Source organism: Salvelinus fontinalis, chromosome 1 (assembly GCF_029448725.1).
Source record: "Salvelinus fontinalis isolate EN_2023a chromosome 1, ASM2944872v1, whole genome shotgun sequence".
NCBI classification, from domain to species: domain Eukaryota; kingdom Metazoa; phylum Chordata; class Actinopteri; order Salmoniformes; family Salmonidae; genus Salvelinus; species Salvelinus fontinalis.
Genome location: NC_074665.1, coordinates 81,899,106 through 81,916,656, shown reverse-complemented (window position 1 = coordinate 81,916,656; position 17,551 = coordinate 81,899,106). Strand labels below are relative to the sequence as shown.

At 45.2% G+C, this 17,551-nt stretch overlaps 2 protein-coding genes across 2 annotated transcripts in view; both read right to left on the bottom strand.

Annotated features, from left to right (window-relative positions):
- Window positions 1-11,555, bottom strand: LOC129862754 (5-hydroxytryptamine receptor 1D-like). The gene is made up of 5 exons (XM_055934689.1): window positions 11,087-11,555; window positions 7,631-7,791; window positions 5,707-5,822; window positions 4,808-4,930; window positions 1-2,402 (listed from the first exon to the last, which is right to left on the bottom strand). The coding sequence occupies exons 1-5, from the start codon at window positions 11,250-11,252 to the stop codon at window positions 1,139-1,141; spliced, it is 1,830 nt and encodes a 609-aa protein (XP_055790664.1). The 5' UTR covers window positions 11,253-11,555; the 3' UTR covers window positions 1-1,138.
- Window positions 11,556-11,642: 87 nt separating this feature from the next.
- Window positions 11,643-17,551, bottom strand: part of LOC129862755 (probable methyltransferase TARBP1) — a 43,045-nt gene continuing 37,136 nt past the window's right edge. Inside the window, exons 27-29 of the mRNA XM_055934704.1 lie at window positions 16,503-16,627; window positions 15,965-16,101; window positions 11,643-13,042 (exon numbers count right to left, since the gene is read on the bottom strand). Coding sequence (XP_055790679.1) covers window positions 12,874-13,042; window positions 15,965-16,101; window positions 16,503-16,627 — 431 coding nt within the window. The 3' untranslated portion in view covers window positions 11,643-12,873. The remainder of the gene's footprint in view (window positions 13,043-15,964; window positions 16,102-16,502; window positions 16,628-17,551) is intronic.

Here is a 17,551-nt window from a genome sequence, read left to right as displayed (position 1 = left end):
TGAAGGTGTAGATTACATCTCACATTCCAGTGTTTCTATTGGAGGAGTAGATTACATCTCACATTCCAGTGTTTCTAATGGAGGAGTAGATTACATCTCACATTCCAGTGTTCCTAATGAAGGTGTAGATTACATCTCACATTCCAGTGTTTCTATTGGAGGAGTAGATTACATCTCACATTCCAGTGTTTCTAATGGAGGAGTAGATTACATCTCACATTCCAGTGTTCCTAATGAAGGTGTAGATTACATCTCACATTCCAGTGTTTCTAATGGAGGTGTAGATTACATCTCACATTCCAGTGTTCCTAATGAAGGTGTAGATTACATCTCACATTCCAGTGTTTCTATTGGAGGAGTAGATTACATCTCACATTCCAGTGTTTCTAATGAAGGAGTAGATTACATCTCACATTCCAGTGTTCCTAATGAAGGTGTAGATTACATCTCACATTCCAGTGTTTCTATTGGAGGAGTAGATTACATCTCACATTCCAGTGTTTCTAATGGAGGTGTATATTACATCTCACATTCCAGTGTTTCTATTGGAGGAGTAGATTACATCTCACATTCCAGTGTTTCTAATGGAGGTGTATATTACATCTCACATTCCAGTGTTCCTAATGGAGGAGTAGATTACATCTCACATTCCAGTGTTTCTAATGGAGGTGTATATTACATCTCACATTCCAGTGTTTCTATTGGAGGAGTAGATTACATCTCACATTCCAGTGTTCCTAATGAAGGTGTAGATTACATCTCACAATCCAGTGTTCCTGATGGAGGTGTAGATTACATCTCACATTCCAGTATTCAAACTTGTAAACAAGACTGTATAGGGTTTCTGTTAATCAGACTCCTTGCAGCCAATGACAATGTCTGCTATAGGTATAATGCCGGGAGCCACTTGTGGAATTGACAGCTCTAACACAGTTCTGCCTCCGACACCATCAAAACAACTGCTATGCTAATGTTGGCTAAAGCAGATCTGATTGAATCGAGCCGTTAGTCTTCTGTTTGACCCCATGTCCTCTGAGGTTGGAGCGCAGGGTAAGTCATAGTACAGCACTCCTGGAGACGTTTCAGTGCCTTGCTCAACGACAGATCGATGGTTCATAAAGATCTTAATCCGTTCCGACTAGCATACATCATGCTCTACCCTCACTGTGATCTGTCCATAGAAGAAGGTTGCCTGTCTGTCTCTGGTGGCTGCAGAGAACGGCAGACTGCTGCCCTCTGCTGTCCTGGTGGGAACCTGCAGGCACTCCAACCTCCTGTTTGAACTCCTCTCCCCACCTCCTCCAACTGAGTCCTGCCACAGGTGGCAGGAGGAGGAGGAGTATCCAGAGGAGGTGGAGGAAGAGGCGGAGCTACCGGGGCGGAACACACCACATACACGCTCCCTGGAGCTGTCCGAGAAGTTGGAGTCGACTGTGAAGACGGAAGAGCAGTAGGCCCGCCTCAGCCCCTCTCCTACAGGTGGGTTGTGGATGTCAGACCCAGGTCCAGGGCATACTAGGCCAGGATGGGGGCGGGGCCACTGGGGGCGGGGATGGACAGAAGTCAGAGTACATGGGTCACATGGTTCACTGCTCCTCCCCTCCTCTCCCTCCCTCCTGGTCTCGCTTCCCCCCCTCCCCACCACGTTCCCCTCCAGGCGCACTCTGATCTTCTGCTTCAGGCACTGCAGAGCCCCCTGGAACCTCTGACTGAGCAGAGCATACAGCAGAGGATTGATGTCTGAGTTCAACAGAACCAACCAATAGGAGAAGGTGACCGCTGAGGGCGGGACTAAGGAGGACTTACACGATAGGGCGGTCTCCGTGGCCTGCACTAGCGCTACGCCTATATATGGAGTCCAACACAGGAAGAAGACGGAGATAACCAGGAAGAGACGTACAACCCCGTGGTGATGGAGGTGATTGGAGTTGGAGTTCTGGTGGGGCGGATGGGGGTGGCCATGGGGGGCGTGTTGGGCCAAGAAGGGGAACAGTCTCCGGGATGCAGCATTGGAGCTGGAGGCAGAGCCTGGGTGGCTGGAGGTCTGTGGAGCTCCAGCAGTTTGATCTGACCCTGAAGGAACCCCGTCCCCAACCTCTCCATGGGTCTCCGATACAAACCGCCCACTCAGATGATACACCAGCCTGGAGGTGGAAGGACCGTGGGCACCTAGACACCTCGGACTAGTCCGCTCAGAAGTAATCTGGGTCGGGAAGGAGGAGCTCGGCATTCCAGTGTTTCTCTGGAGCTGGTCCTCCAGGGTGTGGATCCTCCTGGCGTGGCTCCGGGCTACACGGACGATGATGACGTAACAGAAGAGGATCACTGCAGCAGGTATGAGGAAGGACAGGGCAGCCATGAAGGCTGTGTAGCTGGGACTGCTCTTCCAGTTCACCGCACAGCTGAAATAATAGTACATGGTGATAGTTTACATTCGTGACCTTATTACTGTAACATGTCCTGGAAGTACTGTACAGTCTAACAAGCATTGGAATTTCTCACTGTTACACAACACTGTAAGAATGAGTAATAGCAATTATTGATACATTGTACTCACAGGAAATATTACATATTAATATGGGCATTGCACTCTTTTACCTAAAGCAAACGTACATTTTAGTGCTTACAGTGAGGGAAAAAAGTATTTGATCCCCTGCTGATTTTGTACATTTGCCCACTGACAAAGAAATGATCCGTCTATAATTTTAAAGGTAGGTGTATCAGGACAATAGGCAAGCAGCTTGGTGAGAAGGCAACAACTGTTGGCTCAATTATTAGAAAATGGAAGACATTCAAGATGACGGTCAATCACCCTCGGTCTGGGGCTTCATGCAAGATCTCACCTCGTGGGGCATCAATGATCATGAGGAAGGTGAGGGATCAGCCCAGAACTACACGGCAGGACCTGGTCAATGACCTGAAGAGAGCTGGGACCACAGTCTCAAAGAAAACCATTAGTAACACACTACGCCGTCATGGATTAAAATCCTGCAGCGCACGCAAGGTCCCCCTGCTCAAGCCAGCGCATGTCCAGGCCCGTCTGAAGTTTGCCAATGACCATCTGGATGATCCAGAGGAGGAATGGGAGAAGGTCATATGGTCTGATGAGACAAAAATTTAGCTTTTTGGTCTAAACTCCACTCGCCGTGTTTGGAGGAAGAAGAAGGATGAGTACAACCCCAAGAACACCATCCCAACCGTGAAGCATGGAGGTGGAAACATCATTCTTTAGGGATGCTTTTCTGCAAAGGGGACAGGACGACTGCACCGTATTGAGGGGAGGGTGGATGGGGCCATCTATCGCAAGATCTTGGCCAACAACCTCCTTCCCTCAGTAAGAGCATTGAAGATGGGTCGTGGCTGGGTCTTCCAGCATGACAACGACCCGAAACACACAGCCAGGGCAACTAAGGAGTGGCTCCGTAAGAAGCATCTCAAGGTCCTGGAGTGGCCTAGCCAGTCTCCAGACCTGAACCCAATAGAAAATCTTTGGAGGGAGCTGAAAGTCCGTATTGCCCAGCGACAGCCCCGAAACCTGAAGGATCTGGAGAAGGTCTGTATGGAGGAGTGGGCCAAAATCCCTGCTGCATTGTGTGCAAACCTGGTCAAGAACTACAGGAAACGTATGATCTCTGTAATTGCAAACAAATGTTTCTGTACCAAATATTAAGTTCTGCTTTTCTGATGTATCAAATACTTATGTCATGCAATAAAATGCAAATTAATTACTTAAAAATCATACAATGTGATTTTCAGGATTTTTGTTTTAGATTCCATCTCTCACAGTTGAAGTGTACCTATGATAAAAATTACAGACCTCTACATGCTTTGTAAGTAGGAAAACCTGCAAAATCGGCAGTGATCAAATACTTGTTCTCCCCACTGTACATGCCCATCTGAAGTTTGCCAATGAACATCTGAATATTTCAGAGGACAACTGGATGAAAGTGTTGTGGTCAGATGAGACCAAAATGGAGCTCTTTGGCATCAACTCAACTCGCTGTGTTTGGAGGAGGAGGAATGCCTATGACCCCAAGAACACAATCCCTACTGTCAAACATGGAGGTGGAAACATTATGCTTTGGGGGTGTTTTTCTGCTAAGGGGACAGGACAACTTCACCGCATCAAAGGGATGGTGGACGGGGCCATGTACCGTCAAATCTTGGGTGAGAACCTCCTTCCCTCAGCCAGGGCATTGAAAATGCGTCGTGGATGGGTATTCCAGCATGACAATGACCCAAAACATACGGCCAAGGCAACAAAGGAGTGGCTCAAGAAGAAGCACATTAAGGTCCTGGAGTGGCCTAGCCAGTCTCCAGACCTTAATCCCATAGAAAATCTGTGGAGGGAGATGAAGGTTCGAGTTGCCAAACGTCAGCCTCGAGACCTTAATGACTCGGAGAAGCAAAGAGGAGTGGGACAAAATCGCTCCTGAGATGTGTGCAAACCTGTTGGCCAACTACAAGAAACGTCTGACCTCTGTGATTGCCAACAAGGGTTTTGCCACCAAGTACTAAGTCATGTTTTGCAGAGGGGTCAAATACTTATTTCCCTCATTAAAATGCAAATCAATTTATAACATTTTTGACATTCGTTTTTCTGGATTTTTTTGTTGTTATTCAGTCTCTCACTGTTCAAATAAACCTACCATTAAAATTATAGACTGATCATTTCTTTGTCAGTGGGCAAACGTACAAAATCAGCAGGGGATCAAATACTTTTTTCCCCTCACTGTACATTCCATGCATTTTGAGATCATACATTGTTAGTATATTTGACCCCAGTGGGAATCGAACCCACACCAACCTGTACATGGGAGCCATGTAGGACACAGTGCTCCAGCCCAGCAGAGGAGGACAGCTGGTGACCAGGGCCTGGAGCCAGATCCACAGCACCACAACACACTTCCTCCACAGGGTACAGTGAGAACTGGAATAATAATAAAAATAACTCGAAAAGTTCAATTTTCTGAAGGAAATGTCGGTGCTTGATTGAACTGTTTCTAATCTAGATCTATAGTCTAATGAGATGTCCTAGGTTTAGTTCGGATTGGTCTATAGTCTAATGAGATGTCCTAGGTTTAGATCTGATTGGTCTAGATCTATAGTCTAATGAGATGTCCTAGGTTTAGATCTGATTGGTCTAGATCTATAGTATAATGAGATGTCCTAGGTTTAGATCTGATTGGTCTAGATCTATAGTCTAATGAGATGTCCTAGGTTTAGTTCGGATTGGTCTATAGTCTAATGAGATGTCCTAGGTTTAGATCTGATTGGTCTAGATCTGTAGTCTAATGAGATGTCCTAGGTTTAGATCTGATTGGTCTAGATCTATAGTCTAATGATATGTCCTAGGTTTAGATCTGATTGGTCTAGATCTATAGTCTAATGAGATGTCCTAGGTTTAGATCTGATTGGTGTAGATCTATAGTCTAATGAGATGTCCTAGGTTTAGATCTGATTGGTGTAGATCTATAGTCTAATGAGATGTCCTAGGTTTAGATCTGAGTGGTCTAGATCTATAGTCTAATGAGATGTCCTAGGTTTAGATCTGATTGGTCTAGATCTCCAGTTAGTAGTACAGTACCTTCAGAAAGTATTCTCACCCCCTGGGAATACTTTCTGAAGGCACTGTATCATTTGTCTAGATCTCTTTTAGTTGGTTCAAATGTATAGTCTTGTAATTAGTCAGGATCATTGAATTACCTGTAGCGCAGACAGTCCATGATAGAGTGGTAGCGGTCCAGGGCGATGGCTGCCAGGGTCAGGACTGAGGCTGTACAGTAGACTGAGGAGGTGTACCCAACATACAGACACAGGTCCTAGCAAACAGAAGTAAGGAGAATGAGATTCACCAGTCCAGTCACTGTTGTGGGACACATTTCTCACACACAGACGATCAAATAAAGGTTTGAAAGACTCACTAGTGTTATGGAAGGGGCAGCCAATGACAACCCTGCTACAGGAGAGTTACCCACCTGACAACCCTGCTCCAGGAGAGTTACCCGCCTGACAACCCTGCTCCAGGAGAGTTACCCGCCTGACAACCCTGCTCCAGGAGAGTTACCCGCCTGACAACCCTGCTCCAGGAGAGTTACTCGCCTGACAACCCTGCTCCAGGAGAGTTACCCGCCTGACAACCCTGCTTCTGGAGAGTTACCCGCCTGACAACCCTGCTCCAGGAGAGTTACCCGCCTGACAACCCTGCTCCAAGAGAGTTACCCGCCTGACAACCCTGCTTCTGGAGAGTTACCCGCCTGACAACCCTGCTCCAGGAGAGTTACCCGCCTGACAACCCTGCTCCAAGAGAGTTACCCGCCTGACAACCCTGCTCCAGGAGAGTTACCCGCCTGACAACCCTGCTCCTGGAGAGTTACCCGCCTGACAACCCTGCTCCAGGAGAGTTACCCGCCTGACAACCCTGCTTCTGGAGAGTTACCCGCCTGACAACCCTGCTCCTAGAGAGTTACCCACCTGACAACCCTGCTCCAGGAGAGTTACCCGCCTGACAACCCTGCTCCTAGAGAGTTACCCGCCTGACAACCCTGCTCCAGGAGAGTTACCCGCCTGACAACCCTGCTCCAGGAGAGTTACCCGCCTGACAACCCTGCTCCAGGAGAGTTACCCGCCTGACAACCCTGCTCCAGGAGAGTTACCCGCCTGACAACCCTGCTCCAGGAGAGTTACCCGCCTGACAACCCTGCTCCAGGAGAGTTACCCACCTGACAACCCTGCTCCAGGAGAGTTACTCGCCTGACAACCCTGCTCCAGGAGAGTTACCCGCCTGACAACCCTGCTCCTGGAGAGTTACCCGCCTGACAACCCTGCTCCTAGAGAGTTACCCGCCTGACAACCCAGTAGCATTAGGAGGGTTGGCCTCCCCTGGGTTATGGTACACCCCTGGGTTATGGTACACACCTGGGTTATGGTCCACCCCTGGGTTATGGTACACCCCTGGGTTATGGTCCTCCCCTGGGTTATGGTACACACCTGGGTTATGGTACACCCCTGGGTTATGGTCCTCCCCTGGGTTATGATACATCCCTGGGTTATGGTACACCCCTGGGTTATGGTACACCCCTGGGTTATGGTACACCCCTGGGTTATGGTCCTCCCCTGGGTTATGGTACACCCCTGGGTTATGGTTCTCCCCTGGGTTATGGTCCACCCCTGGGGTATGGTCATCCCCTGGGTTATGGTCCTCCCCTGGGTTATGGTACACCCCTGGGTTATGGTTCTCCCATGGGTTATGGTCCTCCCCTGGGTTATGGTACACCCCTGGGTTATGGTTCTCCCCTGGGTTATGGTACACCACTGGGTTATGGTCCTCCCCTGGGTTATGGTCCACCCCTATGTTATGGTCCTCCCCTGGGTTATGGTCCTCCCCTGGGTTATGGTACACCCCTGGGTTATGGTTCTCCCATGGGTTATGGTACATTGTGAGTTATAACACTACAGATTAACTATATGACTGCTTAGAGGCACTATAACAGCAATGACACTCTCTCTCTCACACACACACACACACACACACACACACACACACACACACACACACACACACACACACACACACACACACACACACACACACACACACAGATGAATAGAAGCCCCAGGTCAGACTTACAGTAGAGTCGACCCATCCGTTGTTCATGATGGAGAGAGCTATGAAGGGCATGACCCCAACCCCGACCAACAGGTCACTGATGGCCAGGTTCATAATGAGCACCGATGTCACACAGTGGAAGGTCTTGGTGGCCGCCACTATCACAATCACCAGGATGTTACCTACAGTGTGAACAGACATTTTTGGATGTATAAATGAACAGTGTGGACTCGAGTTTGACTCCCGTCAGAAATTGGATGACTTGAGGATAGACTTAGAGCCTCAAAACTCGGACTTGACTTGAGGGTTATGGTCTAAACAGTCAGTTTGCTGGCCCTCTCATTGGACCAGCAAACTGTCAGTCAACACAGGTCAGATGAGCTAGTGGTTGTCAAAGTGGGGGTTGGTCGTGAGAGGGTTTTTGGGGGTCAGAGTGTGAAACTGAATGGAAAAAATATATTTTTCATAGAAATTGTTTTAATAGGCTACATGGGTATAGCCTACCATTTGCATATTTTATATGTATAACTAAGCCTATTCGATCTGGTCACCAACATAGGCCTATGGCATTACACCAAATTCCTTTCTCAAAAACATCTCATCTGTGCTTCAGAACTGAAAAGATGTGCCTACTGACTGTTGACCAATGACCAGTCTGCAGCATCGGCCGCCCTGCGCATATCCAGATAAGTGACCAAAAATCACTTGTTTCACCCTCTCCGGTTTTGCCTGGTAACAACAGAGTAGCCTACGTTGATATTATCTATATACAGCTCAGGAATCTGTTACAGAGCATCTTTGCCAGAACAACAGGCAACATGGCAATTTCATTGATAATTTTCATATTTCAGATAAGCCTAGTTTGGGTGAGTTAATTAAGATATATATATAGTACCTCAGTTCTGCGCATTGGCTATATGTTATAAGATAGCTGTAACATCGCACTGCCTTCAGTACTTATGAGATGAAGATGTAACATACTGTGGAATTTATATGTATAGCGAATGCTGAACCTCCGCTGCATACAGTGAGTAGGCCTTGTAACCGAACACACCACAGTAAATTTGCATTTTGGAACACCAGAATTACATTAATTTCCAATGAAACGCTGCGTTTGCTTTACAGCATTGCGTTGCAGAGGCAATTGCGGTGCGTTCGGTATGGTGCATACGTTGGATTTATCGAACGTATGCGTCAAACTGTATGCGTTAACGGCTTGACAGAAATGGTAGCAGAAGGTGAATGTTGAACTTTTGTTGCATACATATCCATATTATGCCGCATACTATTTAGCGCCAAAACACTGTCGGTGTGTTCGAAGCGTTATGATGCTGTTTGCTCTGGACTCTAGAGAAGTGACAGGATATCCCTAGTTAATATTGACAGACATGAATGACTTTCAGATCAAATGCAGGTGTAAAACACAGTTTATTTCTGTATCTTGTGTTTTGAAAATGCATAACCGTTTATGGCTGTATGAATTCTTATTTCTATGTCAATGACAGGCTACATCTGCTCAGAGATTGTGTTCGCGTGTGCATGTGCGTGCGCGGGAGTTCGCGAGCGTTGAACCACTCATTTTTGGCGCACTCCGGTCAAAACGTTTAGGAAACAATGATCTAGCGAACAGATTGCTGCTTTGCTGTACAACTATAGGATCGGGTGCCGGCAAACGTCACATTATAGAGAGAGAGGATTGCCATAAATAAATATGCAGCTCCAAAATAATATTAACTGTTTACTTTACAAGCGCACCAGCAATGGGCCGGCCATCAAGCAGCACAATTACTAGCATAGGCCTACTTGTCTTTTGGTATGTCGAAATTGCTTGAAACTGATCATTTACTTATGAAGCTTGCATTTGGAATTTGTTGTTCAAATTCATTATTACATAATCAAAATGTGTTGTAGAGAAAACAATGAAAAGGACTGTCTGGTAGCCTCAATAAATAGACACATATTTGTAGTTGAACAAGTCATTGCATGTATCGTTTTTTTTATTTTACTTGACTTGAAAAAAAACCTGTGACTTGACTTGCTCTTACAATGCACGACTTGGACTTGACTCCAAACTCGACCAGTTCTATTTGTGACGGGACTTGTGATTTGGACCTTATGTCTTGAGACTTGCTTGTGACTCGAATAATAGTGACTCGGTCCCACCTCGGTAAATGAATGATACAGGTAACTGCCAAAATAAAGGAAACACCAACATACAGCGTCTTCATAGGGCGCTGGGCCACCACGAGCCAGAACAGCTTGGCATAGATTCTACAATTGTTTGGAACTTTATTGGAGTGATGAAACACCACTCTTCCATTAGAAATTCCATCATTTTGTGTTTTGTTGATGGTGGAAACCGCTGTCTCATGTGCAACTCCAGAATCTCCCATACAGTAAGTGTTTAATTGGGTTGGGATCTGGTGACTGCCTGGGTGACTGACACAGCCACAACTGAGATCTCTTCTAGCCATGGTAGCCAGAATAATGGGCAACTGGGCATCTTTATACATGACCCTAAGCATGATGGGATGTTAATTGCTTAATGATCAATATACACTTTGTATCCCTCATTTACTCAAGTGTTTCCTTTATTTTGGCAGTTATCTGTATGTACCCATTGATTCTTGAAGAATTTAATTTATGCCTCATGAGCTTAGTTCAACTGTCCTTCCTCATCAGAACCCAAAATATAAACTTGTTTAACACCAATGTTTGTAAACAAAGTACATGTAAAGACACTCTTTAGCCTCAGAACATGGTCAGTCCTGTCATCCATAGCTACGTCCATGAATTTGAGAGTGGTTATATTTCTTCAGCCCCAACCCTCAGCTTTATAGAGGAACGGGGCAGGGAAAACGCTTGGTTGTTGTTGTTTCACCTGCTGATTGCCGCTTTAATTTAAACAGCAAGTTTCAGAGTAGGCCCACTGTTGAGGTCTCAAAGCATTTTCTAAGAAAAGACATTGCTACAAAATCCATTGAAAGAATAAGGCAACATCAAAAACAATATTTCGATGCTTGTGGTGCTTTAATCACAAACATGGCCGGTGTCATTCTAAAAGAAAGCACATCACACAGAGAGACATCTGCCACCAATGTATAGCAGCACCCAGCGGGGATTTGTACAGCAGGCATCACACCAGCGTTTCCCCTTGATTATTTTACACAGGCATAAAAGGCTCTCCAAATCAGTGTTCAGGGCATCTTTAATCAGTGCTCAGTCTTTTTAATCAGGGTTTAGGACCTCTTCAACCCAACATTTTAATTAAAACCATTATAGGAGCCCAATGTATTGAAGGCAGAGGGGAACATCATTGGCGTCTAAAGCTACAATGAAGATAAAGCATATAACTGGAAGTCAGTGAACACTAAAAAGCGATTGACTTTTTCGAAATTATTAAGTATATTTTCATGAGCTGTATGAAAATAAAAAGTTTTCCTTGCAGTTCCGCATCTGCGTTATGATGACACACACCTGTGACTGCGCCGAGACACATCAACACCATCAGGACCTCCAGAACCAGCTTAGTTCGGGGGGACAAGTTGAGCCGAGCCTCCGCCGTCGCATTCCGGGCTGAAATCCGCATCTCATCCGGGAAAGGGGCACCTGTATCCAGCCAAGCGCCACCTAGCTGCTCCATAGCCCACTCTCTCCTTTTTTGATGCAATTTAGCCTAGTTGAAACTTTTTGTTGATACTGATTGGAAATAGTTTTGGACGCCAAATATCCATAGGCTATTAATTCTACACAGGGTAAACGACATACATTTTAGTCATCTTGTAAATACGTTTCCTTCTCATTATCCATTGTTCCAATCCTCTACCGGTCTAATGTCACCGCCGCACCGCTCAGTGGTTCGTTCACCTGCGCAACGTTATTCTTGGTCAAAGTTGGGCGTGGTGCACGGCACCTTTCAGGAAACTACTGTGAGCTAATGTTCTTTCTGCGCTATGAACGGCTCCGTGAGAAATAACATGCTTTGTAAAGGAAAACATAAATCAAACAAATGTGTGTGATAAGAAAAACAGAGTTCTTACGAAATAATTGTTTTATTTGTTTAAAAAGATGCATTACTTTCTCCACTCCAAAAAAAATCATTTGGACTCGGGGAAAATCAAGTGTCTGCTGCTTTCCTGGGAAAGGATTTGGAAACATGACCCTGTCCAAACGACATTGGCATATTCTAATGTAATATCTAGCCACGGCTAAAGCGGAAATAACCTCCAATGGATCTGAGATGGGTTCTAGGTCTAATAACAAGTCACCACTTGTAAGACTAACATCCATTCTCTACATCTATGGCCCATTGGAGGGTTAAGGCTGCATTTTAAATGGGTAAAAAAAAAGGATAAAATTCATTTTTAAAAATTCTACAAAACACAGAAACTGTGACCTTATGTTCACAGCATATGGAAGAGTTAAGTAATGGTTTCTCCTTTGATGAGTGACACCTGCCTGAGGTGGGACTTTGACCATAACAAGAAACTCTCTGGTTTGAACAACATATCAATAGTAATGAGGTCGATTCCTCTCCTAGTCTCCTAGACGCCTTGTCTCCTTTCCTTCATGACCAGATCTCAGAGGCCTGAAGTAGGGTTGACACTGGGTTTCTGTTGGGTCAGTGGCATGTTTTCCCCTCAAATGGTTAAGGTTAGGACTTGGGGAGGGCATTCAAGCTGATCTTAGATCTGTGCCTAGGGGCAACTTCACACTTCATCACAAAGAGGTTCCAGGTTCCAGGTTCAGAGGTCACCCCAGAAGCAGGGCCAGTAGGGGGGAGGTAATGGCCAGGTGTACACCCACACCAGCAGGGTTAGGGCGTTACAGAGAGGGGTCAATCACCACAGCAGATTCACTAGGTCTGGGGTGAAGTTGCCTGTAGGTACATATATAGGACCAGCTTCCCCTGCCCCAATTCTAACCTTAACCATTAGTGGAGAAAGGCCCCGTGTAGCTCAGTTGGTAGAACGTGGTGCTTGCAACGCCAGGGTTGTGGGTTTGATTCCCACAGGGGACCAGTATGATATTGTATGTACTAACTACTGTAAATCGCCCTGAAAAGAGCATCTGCTTAATGACTAAAATGTTAAGGGGCAACTTCACCCTACTCCGCAGCGGCGGGGGCAGGTACTGGCGGCTTTACCCCCACACTAGGGTTGTGTTCATTAGTGCACGCAATGGAACATTTTTCAAAAAACATTTTTCAACAGAGTGAAAATGTTTGTTTCTTATCGGACAAGTCCAGGTCGTCCCTCCCTGTTTCAGTCTGACTTCCCTCCAGTAGAGGACATGTACTGGCAGGTGTACTCCCAAACCAGCAGGGCGGCGCTCACGTGTACGTTGAGGGAACGGATGACACCTTGCTGAGGGATCTCCACACACACGTCCAACAGCTGGAGCAGGTTAGCTGGGATACCTTCACGCTCATTACTAAAGTAGGTGGGAGGGAGGAGGAGGGGGAGAGAGAAAGTATGAATAAAAAGGAGAATAACTAGACAGGTGAAATATGGAACAGAGTGCTAGGAGACGAGATAGGATGTTGGTCCACAGAAATAAAAGGACTGGAACACTGGACATTCCCATTCAAGTCAATGTCATTCTATTTCTAGAGCGTAAGGTCGAAGTTCATTTAGATCCGTGTTAGATCCAGATATATATAGGTCCACGCAACAGATATTTAAAGGTAATTTCCAATTGAGCCGACATATGCAGTGGTTACCTACAATGTGGTCTCTGAAAATGCAGGAGCAAAGCCTTTAATAGGTGCATAGCTGAAAAGGGGCAATGGGGTTGAATTCTGGCCTTAGTCACTGATCTACAGAACATTCACCCTGGCCTGCTGTGAACAATATGACAGAGACAGGTACAGATATGGTTGTAATGGGTTACATTAGACAAACACCATGCTGTGAACAATATGACAGAGACAGGTACAGATTGTATGGTTGTAATGGGTTACATTAGACAAACACCATGCTGTGCTGGAACAGAGCAGACAACAGGTGGAGTGTTCACTGGCTAATGGCTGCGTGTGTGTGCTGGTTGTGTTCATTACAAATAACAGCTCTCCTCGGCCCTCTCAGCTTAAACAAACTGTATGTTTGACCGAGCTCAACCACCCCACCCAGGAATAATCAGCCTCCAATAACAGAGAGGCCGATTGGAGACTGTACACACAGTAGAGAAAAAATGTGTATTACTGAACAATGTGTGTCTATTGATCAAACATAATTCTGTAGCTTGTGTGTGTGTGTGCGTGTGTGTGTGTGCGTACACGGTTGAAGTGGGAAGTTTACATAAACTAGTTTTAATGACTCCAACATAAGTGTTTCAACCACTCCACAAATGTCTTGGTAACAAACTATAGTTTTGGACATCTACTTTGTGCATGACAAGTAATTTTCCCAACAATTATTCACAGACAGATTATTTCACTTATAATTCAATGTATCACAATTCCAGTGGGTCAGAAGTTTACATACAGTAAGTTGACTGTGCCTTTAAACAGCTTGGAAAATTTCAGAAAATTATGTCATGGTTTTAGAAGCTGTTAATAGGCTAATTGACATGATTTGAGTCAATTGGAGTTGTACCTGTGGATGTATTTCAAGGCCTACCTTCAAACTCAGTGCCTCTGCTTGACATCATGAGAAAATCAAAAGAAATCAGCCAAGACCTCAGAAAAAATAATGTAGACCTCCACAAGTCTGGTTCATCCTTGTGAGCAATTTCCAAATGCTTGAAGGTACCACGTTCATCTGTACAAACAATAGTACGCAAGTATAAACACCATGGGACCATGCAGCCGTCATACCGCTCAGGACGGAGACACGTTCTGTCTCCTAGAGATGTACGTACCTTGGTGCGAAAAGTGCAAATCAATCCCAGATCAACAGCAAAGGACCTTGTGAAGATGCTGGAGGAAACAGGTACAAAAGTATCTAGAGCCATAGTAAAACGAGTCCTATATCAACTTAACCTGAAAGGCCGGTCAGCAAGGAAGAAGTCACTGCTCCAAAACCGGCATAAAAAAAGCCAGACAATGGTTTGCAACTGCACATGGGGACAAAGATTGTACTTTTTGGAGAAATGTCCTCTGGTCTGATGAAATAAAAATATAACTGTTTGGCCATAATGACCATCGTTATGTTTGGAGGAAAAAAGGGGACGCTTGCAAGCTGAAGAACACCATCCCAACCATGAAGCACAGGGGTGGCAGCATCATGTTGTGAGGGTGCTTTGCTGCAGGAGGGACTGGTGCACTTCACAAAATAAATGTCATCATGAGGAAGGGAAATGATGTGGATATATTGAAGCAACATCTCAAGACATCAGTCAGGAAGTTAAAGCTTGGTCGCAAATGGGTTTTCCAAATGGACAATGACCCCAAGCATACTTCCAAAGTTGTAGCAAAATGGCTTAAGGACAACAAAGTCAAGGTATTGGAGTGGACATCACAAAGCCCTGATCTTAATCCTATAGAACATTTGTGGGCAGAACTGAAAAAGCGTGTGCGAGCAAGGAGGCCTACAAACCTGACTCAGTTACACCAGCTCTGTCAGGAGGAAAGGGCCAAAATACACCCAATTTATTGTGGAAAGGTTGTGGAAGGCTACCCAAAACATTTTACCCAAGTTGAAATTGTTTAAGGCAATGCTACCAAATACTAATTGAGTGTATGTAAACTTCTGACCCACTGGGAATGTGATGAATGAAATAAAAGCTGAAATAAATTATTCTCTCTAATATTATTCTAACATTTCACATTCTTAAAATAAAGTGATGATCCTAACTGACCTAAGACAGGGAATTTTTACAAATATTAAATGTCAGGAATTGTGAAAAACTGAGTTTAAATGTATTTGACTAAGGTGTATGTAAACTTCCAACTTCAACTGTATATGTGTATGTCAGTGAGGCACGGCTGTAGTTTGTGCTCCCTGTTCTTCCCTCCACAGAAGACCCATTAGAGACCAGCATGCCTGGGCACGTCTCCTCACTGCAGCAGGAAGCAGAGCTGTGTGTGTGTCTGCCTGATAGGGGCCCAGGGGAACACTCACTCCATTATTGAGATTCCATTAAAGAGCCTTGTCAGCTTCCTCCCTGACCCGTGAGACAGTCCCGGCCATGGCTGTGTATGTAAATGTGTGTTTATACAGTCAATTCAATGAATTGATGTGCAATAAGTATGTCATGCATTGATTGTTAATTTATGTGGTTTGTCTGTTAGTGAATAATTGCATTTCATGTCATGGCTTGTGTTGAAGCAGAAAATACTTCCAATATGACACAAAGTTATATACAACTGGACATGACAATGTGCTCTGCTGTCATACAGGAGAGTGGTTTTACCCCAGCAGTAACAGAGTCTTCTCAGGGAACCTATAGTCCTTTAGACTCTGACTATTGGCTGTCTGCTCCACTCCCACAATGCAGTAGCCCTCCCTCTTCTTCAGCTGCAGGAAGTCAGCTAGTTCTACGGGCTTCACCTGGTAGAGACACAAATATATGATGTTAACATAATACTTTTTTAGCTGCCTAAAAAGTAAGTTGAACACAGTAGAGTTAAAGAACTTGGTGTGCATCTCAATATTCTAGAGTGTTCTGCTGTCCTCCTTCCGCTACATCTGCACTGAACCCTCCACTACAGCACTGAAGACTTCAGGTCAAGGGAGTCCAAATCATTCCATGGAGGGCCAAGTGTCAGCTGTTTTTTTTTTTTTTCCTTTCAATTAAAACCTAGACAACCAGGGGGGGGGACTTCCTTACTAATTAGTGACCTTAATTCATCAATCAAGTACAAGGGAGGAGTGAAAACCTGCAGACACTCAGCCCTCTGTGGAATGAGCTTGACAGGTGTGGTTTAGGCTACTAAAGTGTTGTTACCTACCTCCAGTAGGGGGAGCCATAGCTCAGAGGAGACACTCAGGGCCTGGAAGTGTTTATCACTGACGTGGCGAAGACTGTCCAACACCAGACCACTGGCCCCGAAGATCTCACACGTCCTACACAGACCTTCACACACACACACACAGAGAGAGACAGAGAGAGAGAGACAAAGAGAGAGAGAGTGAGAGAGACAAAGGGAGAGAGAGACAGAGAGCGCGAAAGTGTTTATCACTGACTTGGCAAAGACTGTCCAACACATACTACACTGAACAAAATAATAAATGCACCATGTAAAATGTTGGTCCCATGTTTCATGAGTTGAAATAAGATGCCAGACATTTTCCATACGCACAAATAGCTTATTTGTCTCAAATTTTGAGCACAAATATGTTTGCATCCCTGTTAGTGAGCATTTCTCCTTTACCAAGATAATCCATCCACCTGACAGGTGTGGCAAATCAAAAAGCTGGTTAAACAGCATGATCATTACACAAGTGCACCTTGTGCTTGGGATATTAAAAGGCCACTAAAATATGCAGTTTTGTCACACAATGCCACAGATGTCTCAAGTTTTGAGAGAGCATGCAATTGGCATGCTGACTGCAGGAATGTCCACCAGAGCTGTTGCCAGAGAATGTAATGTGCATTTCTCTACCATAAGCCACCTCCAACATCATTTTTGAGAATTTGGCAGTACATCCAACTGGCCTCACAACCGCAGACCACATATAACCAAGTCAAACCAGGACCTCCAATATCCGGCTTCTTCACCTGCGAGATCGTCTGAGAACAGCCACCCGGACAGCTGATGAAACTGTGGGTTTACACAACCAAATAATTTCTGCACAAACTGTCAGAAACCGCCTCAGGGAAGCTCATCTGTGTGCTCGTCATCCTCATCATGGTCTTGACCTGACTGCAGTTCGTGATCGAAGCCGTTCTTTTTGTTTTCTTTTAAGGTATTTGTGACCAACAGATGCATATCTATATTCCCAGCCATGTGAAATACATAGAATAGGGCCGACTTAATTTACTAATTGACTAATTTCC

What these genes read in the sequence shown, in the direction of transcription:
- LOC129862754 (XM_055934689.1), bottom strand. Translation starts at nt 11,252, where the DNA reads ATGGAGCAGCTAGGTGGCGCTTGGCTGGATACAGGTGCCCCTTTCCCG. An exon ending in GTGTCTCGGCGCAGTCACAG is followed by an intron (nt 7,792 to 11,086) that starts GTGTGTGTCATC and finishes TTCACACTGTAG; the next exon opens with GTAACATCCTGGTGATTGTG. An exon ending in ACGGATGGGTCGACTCTACT is followed by an intron (nt 5,823 to 7,630) that starts GTAAGTCTGACC and finishes TCTGTTTGCTAG; the next exon opens with GACCTGTGTCTGTATGTTGG.